This window comes from Aotus nancymaae, unplaced genomic scaffold (genome assembly GCF_030222135.1).
Source record: "Aotus nancymaae isolate 86718 unplaced genomic scaffold, 86718_ANA_hifiasm-v0.15.2.pri h1tg000033l, whole genome shotgun sequence".
Classification (NCBI taxonomy): domain Eukaryota; kingdom Metazoa; phylum Chordata; class Mammalia; order Primates; family Aotidae; genus Aotus; species Aotus nancymaae.
Window position 1 is genome coordinate 25,263,825 of NW_026988447.1, and position 24,585 is coordinate 25,288,409.

The 24,585-nt window shown below is 35.7% G+C and overlaps 1 protein-coding gene across 8 annotated transcripts in view; it reads right to left on the minus strand.

The window, feature by feature from the left end:
• Positions 1–1,228: 1,228 nt before the first annotated feature.
• IL15 (interleukin 15) overlaps positions 1,229–24,585 on the minus strand; it is a 104,469-nt gene continuing 81,112 nt past the window's right edge. For 4 of the 8 annotated variants that reach the window (XM_064383851.1, XM_064383852.1, XM_021666721.2 and 1 more), the window contains 6 exons: positions 18,420–18,567; positions 17,323–17,420; positions 12,441–12,525; positions 6,335–6,379; positions 4,387–4,524; positions 1,229–1,641 (listed from right to left, as the gene is read on the minus strand). In XM_064383851.1, the coding sequence (XP_064239921.1) occupies positions 1,531–1,641; positions 4,387–4,524; positions 6,335–6,379; positions 12,441–12,525; positions 17,323–17,420; positions 18,420–18,431 (489 nt within the window). In that variant the 5' untranslated portion in view covers positions 18,432–18,567 and the 3' untranslated portion in view covers positions 1,229–1,530. Of the gene's footprint in view, positions 1,642–4,386; positions 4,525–6,334; positions 6,380–12,440; positions 12,526–16,727; positions 16,847–17,322; positions 17,421–18,419; positions 20,289–24,585 lie in introns of those variants that run through there. The other 4 variants (XM_064383854.1, XM_064383853.1, XM_021666723.2 and 1 more) reach the window with 3 other exon arrangements.

Sequence of the window (24,585 nt, forward strand, 5' to 3'; positions counted from 1 at the left end):
CAAAAAGAACAAAGCTGAAGGTATCATATTACCTAACTTCAAAATATGCTACAAAGCTAAAGTGATTAAAACAATATGATACTTGTATAGAAACAAACATACGGACAAATGAAACAAAGTAATGTGCCCAGAAATAAATCCACACATTTATACTAACTGAATTTTGACAAAAGAGTTAAGAAAACAAAATGGAGACATGACAGTTTCTTCAATAAGTCATGTTGAGAAAACTATATCCACAAACACAAGAATGATATTAGGCTCTTTTTTGACACCGTATACAAAAATCAACTCAAAATGAATTAAAGACTTCAATGTAAAGCTTGAAGCCATAAAACTACAAGAAAAAAAATGGAGAACAGCTCTGTGTTGTTGTACTGGGTGATGATTTTCTGGCTGTGATCCCAACAGCAAGAAAAGCAAAAATAGACAAATGAGATGACATGAGCTAAAAAACAAACAAACAAAAATCAATCATCAGAGTAAAGAGACAACTTCCAGAAGGGAAGAAATATTCGAAAACCACATATATGATAAGGAAGTAATATGAAAAATATGTAAAAACTCGTGAAAATAAAATATAAAATACCTGTACTTGGGAAAGCACAAAATACAAACACTGTCACTATTAGTTTTCGATATCAGGGTTATCCAATCTTTTGGTTTCCCTGGGCCACACTGGAAGAAGAAGAATTGTCTTGGGCCATACTTTAAATACACTATCACTAATTATAGCTGAGGAGCTAAAAATGAGATTTATGAAAATTTACAAAATTCTGCTGGGCAGCATTCAAAGTCGTTCTGGGTTGCACGCAGCCCACAGTCCATGGGTTGGACAAGCTTGCACACCATTCTACCCATCAGTAGAAGTTTATTATTCCCATCACTACCAAGATTTACTGATGCACATTATATGCTGGGTATTGCAATTTAGTTCATAACAGTTGCTTTATATATCAATACCTAAATTACAGTGTAAAGAAGAGGGTTCACACATAGTTCTTCTTTTGCTTATTGATAGCAAATTCTTCCTCTGGTTGCTTTGCTTTGTAAGGAAGTCAATGAGAGCTGGCAGTCAGTGGTGCCACACTGGCAGGAGCATAACAACATAGCCGTTGACCTGCAGCATTGGTACCCAGCCCCACCGATACATAATTCGACTATCACCCTTAAGCAAATGCTCTCTGTTTTGCTATAAGAGGAAAAATATCAGTGCAACTTCAAATGATAACACTTGTATACATTTTTATTCAACATTTTACATTATTCCACAAATATGTACAATTTCAATAATAAATTAAAAACAAATGAGTAAAGTACATCTGAGAGAAGTTCATAGTCACTATATATTACTCAATGACATTTTTATGCCTTCATTTCTAAGACTTCATCTGATCCAAGATCCGATCATCTTCTTGACCAAAAATCTTGTTTTGACAGCACATTTGAAATGCCGAGTGTTTTGTTATGTCTAAGCAGCAGGGTGGTGTTTGTTAATAACAGAAACACTTTAAAAAGAATCAGTTGCAATCAAGAAGTGTAGATGAACATTTGGACAATATGTACAAAACTCTGCAAAAATTCTTTAATATTTTTTTCCTCCAATTCCTCACATTCTTTACATCCAGATTCTGTAATATTCTGTAAAATATAAAGAAAGGATTAAATTGGCAATTTATAATTAGATTAAATATATGTTCATGGGAATATCATACCATTTGAACCATATGGTCAGTTCTTGAGATATGAAAGTGTCAGCAAATTAAAAGTACATTAGCATGAACTATGAGAAAAAAGAACCGGGAGATTTGATATGGGTTTATTTTTTCAATAATGGGTTAAGGACATTGAGAAAAATAAGCTGTGTCTATTGGACCATGGACTTCCTGCTTCCTGCTTAGAGCCCCTCAATGGTTTCTTAGCATCTGCTTCTAGCATAAAGTCCATGCCTCTCTGCATAGCACGCAGGCTCTTCATGAGCTGTTCCTTACCTATTTATTTCACATATCCCCAGTGCCTCAATGTTATGCTCTAGGAATACTGAGCAAGCGCCTGGCTTTCCTTGACATGCACAGCATGCTATTAGATGTCTCTCTGCCTTTGCTTTTCTCTCTGTTACATTCTTTCCTATTTTAGCTGCTGCTACTCGCACTTAAGATTACTCAGGTACTCTTTTAGGGAGGCTTCTCTGAAGTCCTGAGCTCCCAGGGCTGGACTCAACATCCTATATTTACATCTCAGAACCCCTTGTTCAGACCTCTCTCACAACATCTCATGTATTCTATTCATATGCTGAACTTTTGCTCTTTTTATGCTGTAATACTATTCTCTAAGCTGTGTACCAGATGTGCAAAGCCAGTATGTTTGTTTCCCTAACATTTAGCACAGGGTCTGACACATCGTAATCACCCACTGGTTGAATTGAGCCATTTAGGTGAATACTACAAATGGTTGTAATTCAAACACAGTCTCATGGATAACTAGAATACTCCAAATACAGCAATTAAGAATAAAGTTTTTGAGGTCATCTGAACCTGTGCCATCAAAAATAAAAATTAGATTTTATATCCATTAACTATTTGGAATTCAGAATCACCAACATTTATCAAGCACATCCTCTATGCCAAGCACTGTCACATTTCATAAAATGCTGTCCTATTTGATCCTGAAAATAATCATGTCAGATAGGAAGACAGAGATATTGACTCATCTCAACTGACATAATCAACTGAAATTCTTTACATCCACGTCTTCTGGCTGTGCAGTCCTGCCCACACGTTCCAGCATGTATGTCACACTCTGTCATGATGAGGGTGACTATCAACATTCATATTAAAGAGCTCATCATTTATTTTGCCATGAATTATTTGTTGCATGGCTCACTCCACCAATAAGATGGAGATAACAGCATAAGAGTATTATAAACCTTAATCAGTTCATTTCATAAATATACAAAGTATTAAAAATACTTGAGACACTGTTCTGGGAATTTGGATCCAGTACTAATAAAAAACAAAGACACTTGTCCCTTTTAAGCTGACATTCTAGTAGGGAAAAACAGGTAAACCCATTGGGTAAAATATATCATACGCCAGATATGGGACATGCAGAGAAAGGGACAGGGAGTGCTCAAATAAGGAAGAGATTGCACCTGTAAATAGGTAACATCACTGAGAAGGTGACATTGAAGCAAAGACCTAAAGCAGCCTTGTATTTTTAGAGAAAAGTCATGGTGTTCACCCACACAAGCTCAGGGCCTTTGCACTTTCAGTTGTCTCTGCCTGAACATATGTCCTTAGATACCCTTAAGGCTCATTCCCTCACATCTTTGTCAAACGACAGCTTATTAGTTGAGCCTACCTTAAATTGGAAGCCTAGCCCCCCTACCCCACCTCCTTTCTCATCGCTGGACTTAATAACTAACTAACTTATTACTCATGTGCTGAGTGATTGATTTACTTCTGTTTCTTCCCTCTTTAACAGCAGGGATTATGGGTATTTTTTTCATACTGTTTCTTGAGGGCTAAAAAGTATTTTTGCAATGAACTAATTTGATTATGACTTCTTTGTTGCAAAACTGCATTCTCTCTACCTTGCTTTGGCCACTGGTGTTTTGTCATGAAAGCCATAATTCTTTGCACTTCAGGGCCTTTGCACAGCTATTCCCCAGACTATTATAGGAGTACCTGAATTTGCTCTCCTGGAACCCTCTACTGCTCAAGTTGCCTGGGAAGTCCCAGATTATACTCGAATTGTTAATATTTTCATTGTTATCCTTTTAAAGCACTTATCTTCTCATGAGATTATAGACTCTGCAGACAGACTACTTGGGTAAAAATTGTGACCCCCCCCATTTTACCAGGTGCATGAACTGGAGTGAGTGATCCAAGCTCTCAGTGCTACAATTTCTTCAACAGTCAAATAAAAATAAAGATAACTATCTCACAGATTTATCATGAGGATTAAATGAATTATCAATTTAAAGCTCAAATAATAGTGTCTGGCACACAGTAATAACCCAATAAATGTGAGTTATGATTATCGATGTTAGACACTTGAGTATGTAATGAGATTAATGTCTATCCACTGCACCTGAAAATAAACACCTTGAGGTCAATAACCTGTTTGTCTGGCTCACAGTTACAATTCTAGCACTGAAGCACACTCTCCGGCTTTATTCTGTAAATGTCTGTCTACTGAATAAATCATTGAACAGTTTAGCATTGTGTGCATGCTGGAGATGGTGCCACGTTTGGATGTCACTCCACTGAAACAGAGCTCCTTCTCCTGAGTGCCCCTTAGGGGGATCTTCTTGTCCATGACTGACTTCACCAAATCAGACCCAAAATATAAGATGCAACTCTGAGCAACTATTGGAAAACTCACCCCATTAGAAGATAAACTTCTGTTTGCTAGGATGAGAAGATTTTCTACTGTATCATTAATATTCGTATTGTTGGACTCAAGTGAAATAACTTGTAACTCCAAGAGAAAGCACTTCATTGCTGTTACTTTGCACCTGGGCTAAAAATAAAAGTTATAAAGAACAATTAAATTTTTTTCTGATTATTCATTTTCACACTGATGTAATTTTGATTTTTAAAAAGTCAATCCAAATATTTCATAAAGATGCACAATATCCTTAAGAAATTTTACATAGGAGGCAGCTTTTTTTTCTTTTGGCTTTAAAATCAATACCAAAACAAACCAAGACACAATCAAGAAGGATGGCAATATTGAACAGAATAACATGAAACTAGAAAATGTGGAAATTGTGGCCAATTTTTCTCACTGAGCAGATTTCCCCTGTGTAAAGGGTAATAATACTGGCCTTAGACTCTGAAAGCATCAATATAGACAGTGCATCTGTAAGAATCTTTAGAAACAAATTGTGTTGTTAACATTTTAAATAGTGGTAGCTGCTAATTTCACTATTCTTTCAAGTTCCAAAGTTCCATAGGTAGAAAAGTAATTCCAATAAATTTATTACAAAAATCAAAGCAGGACTAGTGTCCACTCATAGGGTGACCAAATCAGAAAAGAATCTCTTAGGAACCACAAAAATACATTTTCCACAACATTTACTTTAACAAGAACTTAAAGGAAACACTTAAGGGATATCTGGGGATTTGACCATTATTTGACTGTGTCCCCCCAATGCCTCTTCACAAATGCTTACTGAATGGATGAATAAATGAAGGAATACACCCATGTGCCCAGCACTTGTAATATTCCTTAACCCCGACAGCCACTGCTTAGGGTTGAAAGGCAAATACTGTCATTATATCAGCAATAATAAAACTGAGCTTCAGAAATGTTTAGTAATTTCCAAGGTAACACAAAGAAAATGTGGTGGAGTCAGTTTTAAAATCTAAATTTGAATCTAAGGTTGTTTCTATAACTCATGGGTTGCAAAATTATCTTCTTGCAAAACAGCAATCTCAGGATGCTGAATTTGGTGGTTAATTGACTACTTTCCATTTTACAAAAAATGCAAAGGAAAACAGAAAACACGCTGAAGCCAGAGGAGGGGGACAATTTCTTTGTGCAGAAGCATGACGCAATCAGTTGGTGAATATCTTTTTTCTAGTTTCTGGCTATGGCTTCTTTCCAATGTTTAGAAAGTCATCTATGTAAGAGAAGTTCTAATTGAGGAATAATGGAGAGAGGACGTAGAGTTTGTTTACCCTGAAGTGAAGTTGGGGATTCATTTCCTGGTTTAAGTAACAATCCCAAAGGAAGGACCACTACCAGCATGACAAATCCTACATGCCTTAGAAAACGTCACTGTATTGATAAAACAAGTTCAAGATCACGTTTGAATTCTGATAAGTTTCATGGATTATGTTTCTTTTCTCACAAAGAGAGTAATCAGTCAGAATCTTTTTCTGACAAATGTAGAGAACCATGTAAAATGCAGAACATAGATGACTTTAAGCAATTTATAGAAAATATGATTGCAGATAGTGATAAATTCCAGCACTGTAAATAACTGATATGTCAGCTGCTCTTAAATTGAATCAGTTAACCTGATTTTTGCATCTAATTGCATCATGATGCAACTGCATCACAAAAATGTATAATGTATTTTTTTTGACATTGATAGAAAAGACTTAAAATATTTTGATTTGGCATCATTACAAAAATAGCATTTATGTAGCTCTCTGTCCTCAAGTACCACCTCAACAATCACTAATGAAACTCATTGATAATATATCATAGAAACACACCAAAAGTTAGATTTAAAAACTACATGTTTTAGTTGTTATAAAAATATACTTTTAAAAACTTTGATAACTAGACCAATAGCAACTTTGAAAAAAAGTATACTCACATGAACATCACTTTCCGTATATAAAGTAGCATCAATATGTATAGACTGAAAGGAAAGAAAATTAGACAGTATTAAAAGCCTTGGAAATTACTAAACATTTCTGAAGCTCAGTTTTATTATTGATGATATAATGACAGTATTTGCCTTTCAACCCTAAGCAGTGGCTGTTGGGGTTAAGGAATATTACAAATGCTGGGCACATGGGTGTATTCCTTCATTTATTCATCCATTCAGTAAAATTAGACTATGCCCTGCTTTAAATATAATGAGAACAACCTACTGAACTTGTAAGAGTAAATACAGAGAGATCTTGTGTACCCTTCAACAAGCTTCCCCCCGTGGTGATATCTTGCATAACCACAGTACAGTATTAGAATCAAAAAATTGACTTGAATACAATGCACTTACCTTGTTCAGATTTCACAAGTTTTAAGTGCCACGGTGTGTGTGCATGCATATGTGTGAAGTTTTATGCAATTTTATCACTTGCATAGATTCACATCACCACCACCACAGTTAAGATACAAAATAGTTCCATCACCACAAGGATTCTCCAGCTATTCTTTCATAACCAAACTCACCTTTCTCCTCATACATACCTCATCACCACCCAATCTCTCTAACTTCTGGCAACCACTTCTCTGTTCTCCATTCCTATAATTTTGTCATTTCAAGAATATTATGTAAATGGACTCGAATAGTATGTAACCTTCTGAAATTAGCTTTTAAAAGAATTGACAGATGTTCTTATGAGCCATTTAGGTTTACAGAAAAACTAGCAGAAAGTACAGAGACTTATACACCCCTTTGTCCTCAACCCCAGTTTCCCCTATTCTTAATATCTTGTATTAGTGTGGTGTGTGTGTTGAAATTGATGAGTCACTATTGGTACATTATTATGAAGTCTGCGGTCTTAAGTGTATAAGATATTAGGGCTCATTATTTGTGTTGTATGTTTTATAGGTCTTGACAAACATATAATGTCATCCCTCATCATATATTAATATTTTCACTGCTTTAAAAGTCACTTGTGCTCTGCCTAGCCATCTCTCCCTCCCTCTGAACCCCTGGCAGCCACTGATCTTTTTATTGTCTCCGTAGTTCGGCCTTTTTCAAAATGTCATAGTTGGGATTATACAGTGTGAAGCCTTTTCAGATCGGTGTCCACATCTTTCACTTAACAATATGGCTTTAAAGATTTCTCCATTTATTTTCATGGCTTGATAGCTTATTTCTTTTTATCACTGGATGATATTCTATTTTATGGATGTATCACAGTTTGTTTATGAAGACTGGCTTTTTTCACACATCAATACCCTGGAGAGCCACCCAACTTGTGGGTATGACGAGTTTGCATCTTTTTATTGCTCTGTAGTATTGCCTGAAATGTTATACCACAGTTTTCACCAACTGAAGCAAATTTGTTTCTGGTTTTTGGCAGTTATGAAAAAACCTCAATGAATATTCATGTACATATTTGTGTGCACAAAAGTTTTCATTTGTCCAGGATGAATGTCTAAGAGTACAATAGGTGGATTGCACGGCAAATGCATGTTTTGTTTTATAGGATGCTGCCAAACTATTCCATAGAGTCGCTGTATCATTTTACATCATCGTCAGTAATGTAGAAATGATCCAGATTCTCCACATCCTTGCCAGCGTTATCATCCTTGTGTATTTATATTTACTTAGCATCATCACTATCCTTTTATTTTGTACATGCTTATAGCTGCATGTAATAATATCTCATTGTGGTTTTAATTTGCATTGTTTTCTAAACAAAATATACCCATTTTTAGTTCTTTCTCTCCAAAAAGTTTGGGGTGATGTATAATTTTCCTTTCCAATCTGCATTCCTTTTATTTCTTTGTTTTTTCCTCATACATTTTTTTTCTCTCTCCTGTTTCATAATTTGGCCAAACTTCCAATATTATTGTCATGGTTTGAATGTCCCCTCCAAAATTCATGTTGAAACTTAATCCCCAATGCGGCAGTATTGACATGTGGGGCTTTAAAAGGTGATTAAGTCACAAGGGCTCTGCTCTTTTCAACAGAGTAGTCCACTCATGGATTAAAGTATCAATGGGTTATCAAGGAAGGGGAACTGGTAGTTTTATAAGAAGAGGAAGAGATACCTGAGCTAGCACATTATAACACTCAGCCCCTCACCATGTAATGTTCTGCATCACCTCTGGACTCCAAAGAGCCCCCGTCAACAGGAAGGCCCTCACCAATGTGGCTCTTCAACCTTGCACTTTTCAGTCTCATAACCATAAGACATAAATTCCTTTCTTATAAATTACCCATTTCAGGTATTCTAAGCAACAAAAATACTAAGACAATTATGGTAAGTAAAAGTGGTGAGAGAAGATATCCTTGTCTAGTTTCCAGTCCTACTAGAAAAGCATGCAGTCTTGCACTCGCCATTAAGTATGGTAGCTCTAGGTTTTTTGTACATGTTTTGTATCAACTTGAGACAGTTCTCCACACCTACTTTGTTAAGAAATTTTATCTTCAATAGGCATTATATCAGTCTGCTAGGGCTGCCATAAGAAGTACCACAGACTGGGTAACATAAATAATATAACTTTATTTTCTCACAATTCGGGAGGCTAGAGGTCTGAAATCAGGGGACCAGCAGGTTTGGTTTCTCTGGTGTGCTCTCTACTTGGCTGATAGATAGATGGCCATTTTCTCCCAGTGTCTTCACATGGTTTCCCATCTCTGTGTATCTATATCCTTATCTGTTTTTCTAAAGATACCAGTCATATTGGATTAGAACCTGCCCTAATGACCTCATTTTAACTGACCTTATCTCAAAATACAGTCACATTTTGAGATACTGGCAATTAGTACCTCAACATTAAATCCAGGGGCATAGGGAGTGGCACGGTTAAGCCCATAAGAGGCATTTTATCAGATACCTTTTCTACATATGATTTTCTTCTTTAGCCTGTTGATAGGGTAGATTACATTGGTTGATTTTCAAATAATTGAGCAAGACTTGCATGCCTGAAATACATCTCACTCAATCATAGTGTATAATTCTTTTTATACAGTGCTGAATTTGATTTGTTAATATTTTATTGAGGATTTTAATATCTAAGTTAACGGGAGATATTTTTTGTCGTTCTCTTTTTTAGTAATGCCTTTATCTGGGTTTAGCATCAGAGTAATACTGGCCTCCTAAAACCAGCTGGAAAACCTTCCTTCCTCTTCTGTTTTCTAGAAGAGACTATAATTGTTAATGCCTCTCTAAATATTTGGTAGAATGTTTCAGTGTAACCAGCAGGCTTGGAGATTTCTGTTTGGAAGCCTGTGTATGATGAATTCAATGTATTTAGTGATTATAGGAGTGTTTAGATTGTCTATTTTATCTTCATTATGTGTTGGTAGTTTGTGGTTTCTGAAGAATTGGTCCATTTCCTCTAAGTTGTCAGATCTGTGAGCGTAAAATTGCTCATAGTTTTTCTTATTATCCTTTGAATGACTGCAGATTCTGTACTGATAGCCCCAAATTTCATTCCTTAGATTTGTGTCTTTTCTCTTTTTACTTTTGTCAGTCTTATTAAGGATATAACAATTTTGTTTGTTTTTCAAATAACTGGTTTTATGTTTCATTATTTTTTCTATTGTTTTCTTGATTTCAATTTCATTAACTTCTGCTCTTATATTTAACATTTTATTTGGTCTGCTTGTGTTGAATTTATTTTGCTCTACTTCTTCTAGTTTCTTGAAGTGGTAACTTAGATTTTTGATTTGATAATTCTCCCTTTTTTCTAATGTAATCATTTGATTTTTAAAATGTCTCTATCAGTATTGCATCAGCTGCATTGCACATATCTTGATATGCTGTATTTAATTTTTTTCATTCTGTGTATTTTGAATATCTTTTGAGATTTATTATTTGACCCATGGATTATATAGAGGTATAGTATTTAATTTCCAAGCATTTGGAAATTTGCCCATTGTATTTAATTTCTTGATTTCTGCTTAGATTCCATTTTGGTTTGAGAACAAATTCTGCATGGTTTAAGTTCTGAAAAAATTTTAAAGTTTGCTTTATGGCTCAGGATATATTCAGTCTTGATTAAAGAAAGTATATTCTGCTGTTGTTGTGTATAGTGCTCTATGTATTAAATTCGATCCTGTTGGTTGGTTATGCTATATGTTTATACCCTTTCTGATTTTCTGTCTAGTATTTCTATTAGTTACTGAGGGGGAGATGGCAAAGTTCTCAAGTATAATTGTGAGTTTTTCTATTTTTCCTTTAGCCCTATTAATTTTTTGCTTCACAAATTTTGAGGCTTTGTTGTTTGATGTGCATATATTTAAGAACGTTATGTTTTCCTCATGGATTTATTTTTTATCATTATGTAATGACCCTCTTGATTCAAGTAACTTTATTTTCTGTGAAGTCTACTTTATCTGATGTTAATATAGCCACTTCTGCTTTTTACAATTAATGTATGCATGTATATCAGTCTAGAGCTGCTGTAACAAACTACCACAAAGTGGGTGGTTTAAAACAACATAAATTTATTCATTTACAGTTTTGGAGACTGCAAGTCTGAAGTCAAGGTGTTGGTAGGGCCACGTTCTTTCTGAGGGCTCTAGAAAAGAATCCTTTCTTGGCTTTCCCAAGGTTATGGTGGATCCTGGCAATCCCTGGCTTTCCTTGGCTTATAGTTGCATCACTCTGATCTTTTCCCCTGTCTTCACATGGCTTTCTTTCCAGTGAGTTCTTCTGTGTCCTTTCCTTTTCTAATAAAGATACTAGTCATTGGATTTCAGGCCCACTCCACTCTAGTATGATCTCATCTTAATTTCATTAATTATATTTGCAAAGATATTATTTCAAAATAAGATCACATTTTAAGGTTGAAGTGGATGTGAAATTTGGGGGGCACTATTCAACCCATTATAGTATGGTATATATCTTTATCTGTTTTTTAAAATTTCAACCTATATATGTCATTATACTAGATGTGAACTGCTTACAGATAGCATAAATGGGTTTTTTTCTGTTGTCAACTCAGCCAATCTCTCTCTCTTACTTGGTGTATTATCGTACTCTTCTATGATGCTGACCATAGGAATGCTGGATCTTTTGTTAGTGTCCTCCAGATCACTGATGCTTTTTTTTTTCAAAGTCAGTTGTCTCTCTAGTATTCTGTTGTCAAATTAACTATCATTCCTCTGTTATTCAGTCCGTTAATGAGCCTTTACAGTTTGTTTTGTATTTTAGTTATATTTTCAGTTCTATAATTTCTACATGGTTCCTTTCATATCTTCTATTTCTTTGTTAAGGCATATTGTTTTTCATTTGCTTCAAGGGCATTTGTAATTGCTTTTTGAAGCACTTTTTACAATGTCTGCTTTCAAATCCATGTCAGACAATTCCAACATCTGATCCATTTCAATTTTGTAGTCTGTTGATTATATTTTCTCATTCAAATTGTAACTTTCCTACTTCTTGATACAATGGATGATTTTCAATTCTCTCTTGGCTTTGTGTCTATTATGTTAGGACACTCTGGTCCTATTTAAATCTTCTGTTTTAACGTGCAGTCAGCCCGTTTGAATTTAGTATGCAAGTTCTAACCTACTTTTTAATGCTGTGATTCCAATGACAATTTAGTTTTCAAAACTTTGGGGTGCTATTTTGGTATGCTTGGTGCCATTGAGACTTCCACTGAAGCTGGTATTACCCGCTATGTTAAGAGCACTTCCTTAGGTTGGTCACCTGTTTTCTCTAGGTAGGAGAAGAGGGATTTTAGTACACAAGCAACAGCTCTTCCCTGGGTCAAGCCATTCCCTCTGCAGGTGCCAAGATATCTGGTTTCTCCAGAAAGAGGAAGAGAATCCCTCACCTGTGCAGACTAGAAATTACCAGGCTGGGCTTCTTATAAATTATGTTTTAAAAGATAATTAGATTCTAAAACAGTAAGGAAAAGAATTCTTTTGGAGCTTCATAAGATCATAAATTTCTATAAAAATATTACTGTTTCAAGTGTGGTTTCCTTGAGACTGACAGAAAAACATAGAGAGAGACATACTCCATAGCGATTATACCAGCTATTTTATGGAAAAAATGAGTACTCACTTGAATAAGATCTTGAATTCTTCTCAAATCACTTATTACATCCACCCAGTTGGCTTCTGTTTTAGGAAGCCCTGCACTGAAACAGCTGAAAGAAAAACCATAGAGCAAAGCATATTGAAGGAGCTTATTCATCTTGATGAATACTATAAGCAAAAGAGCAATCAACAATTTTTTACTCTGACCAGTGAAAAAAATCATTGTTATCCTTGCCTCTGTGCATTCAACAGCCTTGTAGCTGAACATACACACTGAGCATATAGTACAATTTTGACATTTTATGGTGACTTGAGGCTTGACAAACCTGAATTAGAGAACAGCCTAATTGGATGCATACTTGAAAATAAACTAGGTCAATTTACCACAATGACAAAGAAACAGTGCCAAATGTGTGGCAATGCTCAATAAATGATTATATACATATATATATACACACACACACATACATACATATATATAGTATATATTTTTTAATTGTACTTTAGGTTCTGGGGCACCTGTGCAGAACATGCAGGACTGTTGCATAGGTACACACATGACAATGTGGTTTGCTGCATCCATCCCCTCGTCACCTATATCTGGCATCTCTTCCCATGTTATCCCTCCCAAAACTCCCCACCCCCAGCTGTCCCTCCACTAGTCTCCCCACAATAGACCCCAGTGTGTGATGCTCCCCTCCCTCTGTCCATGTGTTCTCATTGTTCAACACCTGCCAATGAGTGAGAACATGCAGTGTTTGATTTTCTGTTCTTGTGTCATTTTGCTGAGAATGATGGCTTCATCATTCTCAGAACCACACAACTTCATGGAAAACGAACAACTGGCTCTTGAATGTTGACTGGATAAACAGTGAAATGAAGGCAGAAATAAAGATGTTCTCTGAAACCAATGAGAACAAAGACACAACATACCAGAATCTCTGGGACACATTTAAAGCAGTGTTTAGAGGGAAATTTATAGCAATAAATGCCCACATGAGAAAACAGGAAAGATCTAAAATTGACACCCTATCATCAAAATTGAAAGAGCTAGAGGAGCAAGATAAAAAAAAAAACTCAAAAGCTAGCAGAAGACAAGAAATAACTAAGATCAGAGCAGAACTGAAGGAGACAGAGACACAAAAAACCCTTCAAAAAATCAATAAATCTAGGAACTGGTGTTTTGAAAAGATCAACAAAATAGACAGACCACTAGCCAGATTAATAAAAAACAAAAGAGAGAAGAATCAAATAGATGCAATAAAAAACGATAAAGGGGATATCATCACTGATTCCACAGAAATACAAACCAACATCAGAAATTACTACAAGCAACTCTATGCACATAAACCAGTAAACCTGGAAGAAATTGATAAATTCCTGGACACTTGAACCCTCCCAAGCCTAAACCAGGAAGAAGTCGAAACCCTGAATAGACCAATAACAAGGTCTGAAGTCGAGGCAGCAATTAAGAGCCTACTACCCAAAAAAAGCCCAGGTCCAGATGGGTTCACACCCCAATTCTACCAGACATACAAAGAGGAGCTGGTACGACTCCTTCTGAAACTATTCCAAACAATCCAAAAAGAAGGAATCCTTCCTAAATCATTTTATGAGACAAACATCATCCTGATACCAAAACCTGGCAGAGACTCAACAAAAAAAGAAACTTCAGGCCAATATCCATGATGAACATAGCCACAACGATCTTCAATAAAATACTGATAAACTGACTGCAACAGCACATCAAAAAGCTTATCCATCATGATGAAGTAGGCTTCATCCCAGAGATGCAAGGCTGGTTCAACATACATAAGTCTATAAACGTAATCCACCACATAAACAGACCCAAAGACAAAAATCACATGATTATCTCAATAGAGGCAGAGAAGGCCTTTGACAAAATTCAACAGCCCTTTATGCTAAAAACTCTCAATAAACTAAGTCTCCACAGAACGTATCTCAACATAATAAAAGCTATTTACAACAAACCCACAGCAAATATCATACTGAATGGGCAAAAAGTGGAAGCATTCCCTTTCAAATCTGGCACTAAACAAGGATGCCTTCTCTCACCACTCCTATTCAATATAGTATTGGAAGTTCTACCCAGAGCAATCAGGCAAGAAAAAGAAATAAAGGGTATTCAATTAAGAAAGGAGGAGGTCAAATTGTTTCTATTTGCAGACAACATGATTGTATATTTAGAAGACCTCATCATCTCAGCCCCAAATCTCTGTAAACTGATAAGCAACTTCAGCAAAGTCTCAGGATACAAAATTAATATGAGAAATCACAAGCATTCCTACACACCAATAACAGATTTAAAGAGAGCCAAATCAAGAACGAACTGCCATTCACAATTGCTGCAAAGAGAATAAAATATCTAGGAATACAACTAACAAAGGATGTGAAGGACCGCTTCAAGGAGAACTACAAACCACTGCTCAAGGAAATAAGAGAGAACACAAACAGATGGAAAAACATTCCATTCTCATAGTTAGAAAGAATCAGTATTGTGAAAATGGCCATACTGCCCAAAGTAATTTATAGAGTCAATGGTATCCCCATCAAGCTACCTATGACCCTCTTCACAGAACTGGAAAAAAACACCTTAAACTTCATATTGAACCAAAAGAGAGCCTGCCTAGCCAAGACAATTCTGAGCAAAAAGAACAAAGCTGGAGGCATCATGCTACCTGACTTCAAACTATAATACAAGGCTACAATAATCAAAACAGCATGGTACTGGTACCAAAACAGAGAAATAGACCAATGGAACAGAACAGAGGCCTTGTAAGCAATGCCACACATCTACAAACATCTGATCTTTGACAAACCTGACAAAAACAAGCAATGGGGAAAGGATTCCCTGTTTAATAAATGGTGTTGGGAAAACTGGCGAGTAGTGCCGAAAGCAGAAACTGGACCCTTTCCTGACACTTTACACTAAAATTAACTCCAGATCATTTAAAGACTTAACCATAAGACCTAATACCATAAAAACCCTAGAAGAAAACCTAGGCAAAACCATTCAGGACATAGGCACAGGCAAGAACTTCATGACTAAAACACCAAAAGCACTGGCAACAAAAGCCAAAATAGGCAAATGGGATCTAATTAAACTCCAAAGCTTCTGCACAGCAAAAGAAACAATCATTAGAGTGAACCAGCAACCAATAGAATGGGAAAAAAATTTTGCAATCTGCTCATCTGACAAAGGGCTAATATCCAGAATCTACAAAGAACTAAAACAGATTTACAAGAAAAAAACAAACAAACCTATTCAAAAGTGGGTGAAGGACATGAACAGATACTTTTCAAAAGAAGACATATATGAGGCCAATAAATATATGAAAAAATGCTCATCATCACTGGTAATTAGAGAAATGCAAATCAAAACCACATTGAGATACCATCTCATGCCAGTTAGAATGGGAACCCTTAAAAAATCTGGAGACAACAGATGCTGGAGAGGATGTGGAGAAATAGGAACACTTTTACACTGTTGGTGGGAGTGTAAATCAGTTCAACCATTGTGGCAGACAGTGTGGCTATTCTTCAAGGACCTAGAAATAGAAATTCCAGTTGACCCAGCAATCCCATTACTGGGTATATATCCAAAGGATTATAAATTGTTCCATTATAAAGACACATACAAATGTATGTTCATCATGGCACTGTTTACAATAGCAAAGACCTGGTACCAACCCAAATGCCTATCAGTGATAGACTGGACAAGGAAACTGTGGCACACATACACCATGGGATACTATTCAGCCATAAAAATTGATGAGTTTGTGTCCTTTGTAGGGACATGGATGAATCTGGAAACCATCATTTTCGGCAAACTGACACAAGAACATTAAATCAAACACCACAGGTTCTCACTCATAGGTGGGCATTGAACAATGAGAACACATGGACACAAGGAGGGGAGCATCACACACTTGGGTCTGTTGGGGGGTACTAGGGGAGGGACAGCAGGGGGTAGGAAGGCTAAGGAGGGATAACATGAAGAGAAATGCCAGATATAGGTGACGGGGGGATGGCGGCAGCAAAGCACATTGCCATGTATGTACTTATTCAATAATCCCGCATGTTCTGCACATGTACCCCAGAACCTAAAGTGCAATAAAAAATATATTTAAAAAAATAAATAAAATTTATGTCCAGGCAAAATACACTTACTCTGACCAAGTAACATTGGAATGATTCTTAGAGCTTGAGGAAAAATAATCACTCACTTCCTGAGTGGACCTTACACAGAAGCATGATAGTCAAACTAATCTATCTTATGATGAAGAATTACCTGCACAAATCTATGGTCCCCAATACCATGAAAGCATTAGTAGAGTTAAACTGAACTGAGAGTCAGATTATATAACTATAGGTTAGGTGCTTTGGGCCAACTGGGTATATTAGCTGCATCTAAGAGAGAAGAAAAAAGTTAATAGTCATGGAAACATATGAATTTTATTAGAAGGAAAAAACAAAAGAAAGAAATGTTTTAAACTGAACTAGGATAAGGATCAAGGGATAGGAGGAGTCAGTGTCAGGGACAGATAAAAAAGCAACATAAGCAAATTGTAAATATCTACTATTAATTGCCATAGAAAACTTGTAGTCTATCAGTAAGTGATATACTTCCACATTCAATTAAATATCACAAGGCCCAATTTCTCTGAGGGCTATAATGCTCTTTTGGACAATTACAACAACATAGAAATGCTCAGTTAGGTGTTTACCAAACTTCCTCTGAATCTCTACAGTCTGCCTTCTATCCCCCAAATACTGAGTACCTAGAGATATAAGCAAACTGAACATAAACTAACTTAATGGGTAAGATATCCAAGGCCAATCGTCATGATCATGAACATATTATTTATGCCTAAAGATAAAATTACCCCAAAATGAAGACATGAATGCCAGCCTCAGTTAGAAAATGACTGTTTAGAAGTAAACACAAGTAGCACTGAATGGAAATACTTCTCAAATGTGGTTTCTGAAAAACATAATCATAAACAAACGGTTAAAGTTTTTAGTTAAAAAGTGAGGTTTAAAATAACATGTTAACATATTTTTAGGTCTAAAGATGTATGTTTCTCATACAAAATTAATCGTCCTTATCAAAAATAATAAAACTAGAATTTATCTTTTTTTTTGCTTTCTCTCCTATCTCCAGCTCTGTCTCTTATGCACAAAATTCTTTAACAGATATTTCTGCAGATGCATGTCAAAGATAATTTAACGAAGTTGACATATTGTTCATTTACATATATATCAATGTCACCACTTAATGTTTTTATATTATCTTTGACCTCCTCCTTATCCTTCTCTCTTTTTTAATAGGCCATAATATTGTATACAGCACAGGTTAATAACAGGCATTACTAACAGACATGCACTAATTATATTAACTTAATGTAAATATATGAAAATGAATTATTTTTATTTGCGAAATATTGGATAAAATGGAACCAACTACAGATACTCCACTCTATCTTGAGAGTGACTATATAATATTTTTTCTTGGTGATTTAGGAAAATCATTTATGCTAGAACTTACCAGAGTTTTATACTTTTACCTGTATCTTTTGTGTTGTCAAAGCTTTTATAGTTTCAGAAAGCAGTGTTAACTGCCACCTTACCCACTAAGTGTTCATGCTTCCTTTAGTTTACACTGAAAAAATGAATGATACCCAGACCCTGCTCTCTAAGACTACACAATTTAGTGAGTACAAAGACATTTAGAGAACACAAAAGAGTGGGATAAGTGAAATAACACATTTATAATGACAAGAAGCGCCTATTAAGATCATCATACAGTTTTAAAAAACCTGTTTTATTTACTTTCAAAATAAGAACAATCCAAATGTGTATAGCCATCTATGATATCCAAAGATCTTTAGAGAATAACCCTGTAACTTATTGCAAATAATGTGAGATTCAAATAACCTTTTAGGGAAATTCCATATGCTATTTTAATTTATATTTTTCTTACCGAAATTCTCATTACTCAAAACCACAGTAAATCCTTAAGTATTGAAGAAGAGCTGGCTATGGCAAGGGGTTTCCAGCAGCCATCCATCCACGATGCCTCCTACAATACAATCCAGGGTAAATGATGATCCATTAAAAACACAAGTGGACTAGTGAGAAAAAGAAAAGAAGGGAATTAATATTTATTGAACATCTACCTTTTAATAGGCACTCTATTAGTTACTGAACAGATGCATCGTATTTAATCTTTACAATAATCCTATGGAAGAAGGTTAGTTGCATTTGAGTAAGCTGCTCCAGGCCCATAGCAAGCACATGATAGCCAGGATTGGAGACCAGGTTTGTCTGATTACAAAGCCTTTGCAAAACTTTTCTATTATATTATGTCCCTGAATTGAAAAGTTCCAGAGTCATACTAGTAAAAAGTAAAAGCAAATACTTAGATTTGTAGAAGCACTGATTGTTAATCTAGTTTACAACAGCAGTAGCCATTTCTACAACCACTGAATATGCATCTTCAGTCTTTTAAAGAAATCATTGTTAATCACTTGAGAATTTCATAACCAAGAAAATTTTATTTTCCTCACTCAAATCAAGTGAAGAATGTGAAGATTAAACATTCCTAAATTGAAATACATGAAATTAAAAGCAATTTATAACCAAAAAATACAAAAACACAATTATTTTTGCTGCCTTTTAAAATAGTATGTATGTGTTGACCTCTTCCACAAAAAATCAAAATCTGCCACAACCCATGACATAAATATTCATTGAATTAAGTTCCACAAACTCAAAGAATTAAATTATTACACTTATCAGATGTTTCTGAAATATGAAAATGGCTGCTTTAAAATATATTATGTATAACTCATAAAAAGAAAAAGCTAACACTTATTTAGGTATTAAGAGAGATATAAAGGTATATTCAATAGGAATACCTTTTTGTCCACAAGAACATATCAAATCTAATCTTTCTGTTACATACGATCTAAATCACTAGTTGATTGGTTTATTTAAAGCAAGCCTTCCTTTTTATTCTCACTTTATAATTATTCCCCTTTCCTATATTATCTCAGTGCTTCATTTTTTTTATAAAACTTTAGAGTTACCTTCATCATTTCATCCAAAGCCTCTTAAATTTCCTACATCCTTTTTAGTTGTGGTATCCCCAAATCCACATTTTTCAAGAGCAATAATATTGACTTGGGATTGAGTAATGTTGAGGGTGACAATTTTTGATTAGGACTTACAAAGCTACATTTATAAACAATGAGAATTTCACTCCTGGTCTCCTATAGCAGTGAGTCTTTGCAATGTCACAGTGGATTTTCACTACCCTGCTCAACTACATCCTGCTGGCATAAGTAAAAGAAGACTGAGTGCTTAGCCAGAATACTCCACAATAGAGTGTGGTTGCCAAACATGGAGGAATGCAACAGAAAATGTCCTCAAAAGCATCTAACCAAATAATGATAATGAAAGCCAGTGTAGCTGAAAAGAAGTATTTTATAGCTCTCCTTGTTGCCTGAATCCATTTTCTGCTGCTAGAGTATACCACAGACTTAATTTATAAGGGACACAAGTTCATTTGACTCACTGGAGGCTGGGAAGTACATGAACATGGCACTGACCTCTGCTAAGGGTCACACGAGACAGACAGAAAATTGAGCCCAAATCACCCTTTTATAAGGAGCCCACTCATGCAATAACCAACTTACTCCTTCTATAGCTGCATTAATCCATTCATGAGGGCTCTGTCTAATGAAAGAGCCTAAGAGGTGCCTAATTACCTGTTAAATATCCCATATCTTAACATGGTTATAATCACAATTAAATGTCAACCTGAATTTTGGTGAGACATTCAAACCATAGCATTCCGCCCCTCCCCTCCCCTCTCTGCCAAATTCATGTCCTTCATACAATGCAAAATGTATTCATTCCATCCTAGTAGGTTCAAAAGTCACTCTAGTATTAATTCAAAATCCAGAGTCTTATCTAAATCAAATATGGGTGAGACTTCATCCTGAAGGCAAATATTCTGCAACCACGAGCCTGTGAAATCCAAATGAGATATCTGCTTCCAAAATACAATGTGCGAAGGCATAGAATAGACAATCCCATTCTAAAATGGGGAAATAGGCAAGAAAAGAGGGATAACTCATTTGAAGCAAGTCCAAAACCCAACAGGAAGAACAATATTAAATCTTAAAGCTGAAGAATAATTTCCTTTCACTCCATATTCTCCATCCTGGGCACACTGGGTTGGGTTGGACCTCCAAAGCCTCAGGCGGCTCAGCTCCCATAGCTTTCCTAGGCTCAGCCTATGCTTCAGCTCTCGGGTTGGAGTCTCATGCCTGAAGCTTTTCCAGACTGCAGTTGTACATTGTCAACTATAATTCTAGGGTTTCAGTGGCAACCCCATTTCCTTGGCTCCACTAGGCACTGCCCTGTTGGGGGCTCTCTGTGGTGGTTCTGCCCCTGTGCAAAGTCTCTGCCTGTGCCCCAAAGAGGTAAGCATCATCTTTCGAAATCAAGATGGATGAAGCCATGCCCCAGAGCTCTTGTATTCTGTGAGACTGCAGACTTAACACCACATGAATTTCAACAAGCTTACCACCTGTATCTTGTGAAACAGTGGGTCAAGCTGCACCTGGGACCGCTTAAGCCATAGTCGGGGTGGCTAAAGAGTGCTGTGCCAGAATGTAGGGAGCCAAGTCCCAAGGCAGCCCTGGGCAGTAAGTCCATGGAGAGCAACCAGGCAGAGTCTGGCACCCAAAACCATTCTACCATCCTAGAACTCTGGGGCTGGGACAGCAGGGGCAGCCTCAAAGTTCTTTCAAATGCCTTCAGGGTCTTTCTCCTATTTTCTTGATGAATGGTACCTTGCTATCCACATTAACCTCTAACAAAAGGTTGCCTGGCCATATATTTAGTACTCTTTCCTGAATACACTTTTCTACCCTTTACATAGCCAGGCTGCAAATTTTCCAAATCTTTCTGTTCAGTTTGTCTTTTAATTATAAATTCCAATTTCAGGTCATTCCTCTCCTTTCACATCTCACTGTATGAAGTTAAAGGCGGCTATGCATCAACTTCAACTTTTGCTGATTAGATATTTCTTCCACTAATTTCTAGTGCACTGTTCTTAAGTTCTTCCTTCCATAAAGTCCTAGGACATGGACACAATGCAGCCAAGGTCTTTGCTACTGTATAATAAGGATGATCTCTCCTCTAGTTTCCAGTACCTTGTTCTTCATTTTTGTCTGAGATTTCATCAAAATGGTCTTTACTGTCCATATTTCTACCAACTTTCTGGTCATGACCATTTAAGTAATATCAAAGAAGATTCCGACATTTCCTACAGCTGTCTTCTTCTGAGCACTCACCAGAATTACCCTTAATGCTCCATTCCAGACAATATAGACTTTTTGTAGCCTGCTTCTCTAAATTCTCCAGCTTCTGTCCATTATCCAGTTCCAATACTACTTCTACATTTTCAGATATTTTAAAAATAATAATAGTTCTACTTCTCAGTATCAATTTTCTGTGTTAATCTGTTTTCTGCTATTATAACAGAATGTCACAGACTGGATAACTTATTAAAAAGAGAAAAAGCGTGGCTCATGATTCTGGAAGTGGGAATTCCAAGAGCATGGCATTGACATCTGGCAAGGGTCATCCCATGGTATAAAGACAAAAGATGGAAGCAAGCACTAGAAATGAAGCACTGCCAAACTTACATTTTTATTATCAAGAGCCCACTCCTGCTGTAACTACCCACTCTCATGATAAGTACACTAATCTGTTTGAAGGAAGATCCCTCATGGCCTAATACCTCTTAACATGAGTTTTGGTGGGGACATTCAAACCACAGAAAATGGCATTTGGCAAAAGAACTTAGCATGGATTTTTGGGCTGATAGCAAAGAATCCAGCTTTCCCTAGCAGCTTTCAAAGTATTCAGTCTGATGCATGCTGCAGTTCTGTGGACCAAAAATTTTACTAGACATTCGTGTGTGTGTGTGTGTGTGTGTGTGTGTGTGTGTGTGTGTAATCCCTGTGTGTCAAAAAAACCTGAAAAGGTAAAATATTCCTTTCTCTTTGGGCAGGGTTAGATATTATATATTAAGATAGACTATTAATGTAATTAATGATTATTTTAATTTAAATAAATGTTTATATAGAGCTTTAAGGTTTACAAAATTGTTTCATATAGATTATTACGTTCAAATCTTGGAAGTATGTTTATGCTACTGATAATATCTTTATATTAAAAGAGACAGTACTCTTATTTGACAATAAAGAAATTGAGGCTCTGATAATTTAAGAATTTAAGACTTGCTTCAAGTACACGTCATGCATGTAGCCATCAAAATTTTACCTTACAGCCCCAGATGGGCAAGGAGAGGGGGTATGTAAGAAATTTCACAAACTCTGTGTTGTTGAAAAATGTAGAATACTACTCTGGGAAGTATCTAACTCACATCATAAGAATGGTAAAAGGCTGCTACTCTCTGAGAGCTTAAAAACAGATTCTAAAGCTCTTTTGATATATAATAGAACCCAAGTTCTTTCACATATATTTATTCATTGGACTCCTACAAAATATTTGGAAATTATGAGATAGATAGGTCTAGAAATTCCAACACAGTATTCAAAAGGAGTTCCATAAACAGACAGCAAAGAGACAACAGAGAGAATAAAATAATAAAAACAGTCATAAAAGAAAAGTTTACAGAGCTGAAGTAGAACACAAGCTTTCACACTGAAGGGCCATAAAAGTGATAATTGAAAAACATAGCAATTTTAAATTGGATTTCCTAATTCCAGGAAAACAAACACATGGTAACTGAAAGTTATTTAAGTCAAAAATCAGAATGAATCTGATCATGGTACTTACAAGACAAGAGAATTCATCTTCGAGGTTCTAAGGGAGGATGAGTTTGAACCTAGAAAGCTATTAGTATTAGATAAAGAGGACCAAAACATTCTTTAACAACACATCTTAGAAAATATAAGACCACACAGAATGTCCATGAAATAATTATGTAAAAAACTCATTCCAGGTAAATTAAAAAGTTATCCAAAAAAGATATGGGACATAAAAAAGAATGCAGATGCAGCACAAAACTAGTAACATTTATTCTTGAGTCTAAATAACTAATGACAATTCATTACATTTTTTTTACATCATTCATTTTCCAAAAATGTGAAATTCTTGTGGTCAAAAACCTTATTTATCTTACTCATTACTACACCTCCAACACCTATAAGCATGCTAAGCATATAATAAGCACATATGACATATTCATTGGATTTGATTTTTAATTTGTTTATATTATAGATCATCCCCATGCTCACAACTACCAGCATCTTAGCTGCACTAGTTTCTCTAACCAGCAGGTGGCCCAGCCAGTCACTGTAATAAATACTATCTTAAATAGCACACCAACTTTACCACACATTTCATCTTTCTGCTACATTCGTCTTGCCAATTTCAAGTTTCAAACTGCTAAGTATTTCTGGAAAAACTATGCCATTGTAATTTCATGAGATGTAACTTGTAATGGGCTTTCTCTATGTCTTGTTAATTATTTCTTGCTCCTCTGACATTCTGTAGGATACTTTTAAATCAACTTTATTGAGATACAATTTCCAGATAATAAAATACACACTTGTTTTAAACATACAGTATGCCGTTCTGATGACAATATACGCTCATTAAATCACTACCACAACCATGATATAGAAAATATTTATAATTATCAAAAAATTCTCTCATCCTCCTTTTTAGTCACTCTCTCATCAGTTGCAATGTTAGGCAACTACTGATTTAGCCATGTACTTTTCCACGTAGCAATGTGCAGGGAAAATCATGGATAATCTCCATGGGGAAAATGGTGTAGGAAAAGGAAGAAGAGGAAGTAAACTTATGCTATCATGATGATTTTATTTGTGAAATTTGAAATACACTTATGCTAATTAATTGCAAAAAGTCAAGAGAGAATTTAACTATGAAAAAAACCCTAGTCAGACATGAATAATTTCCAAACTAAAATAAAATAAAATGAGCAAAGAAAACTCAAGGAATGTAACAGAAGGTAGTGGCAGTAGCAGAGATAGTAGAGACGGGTAGAAAGAGAGAAAAAAGAAGAAAGTAAAAATATA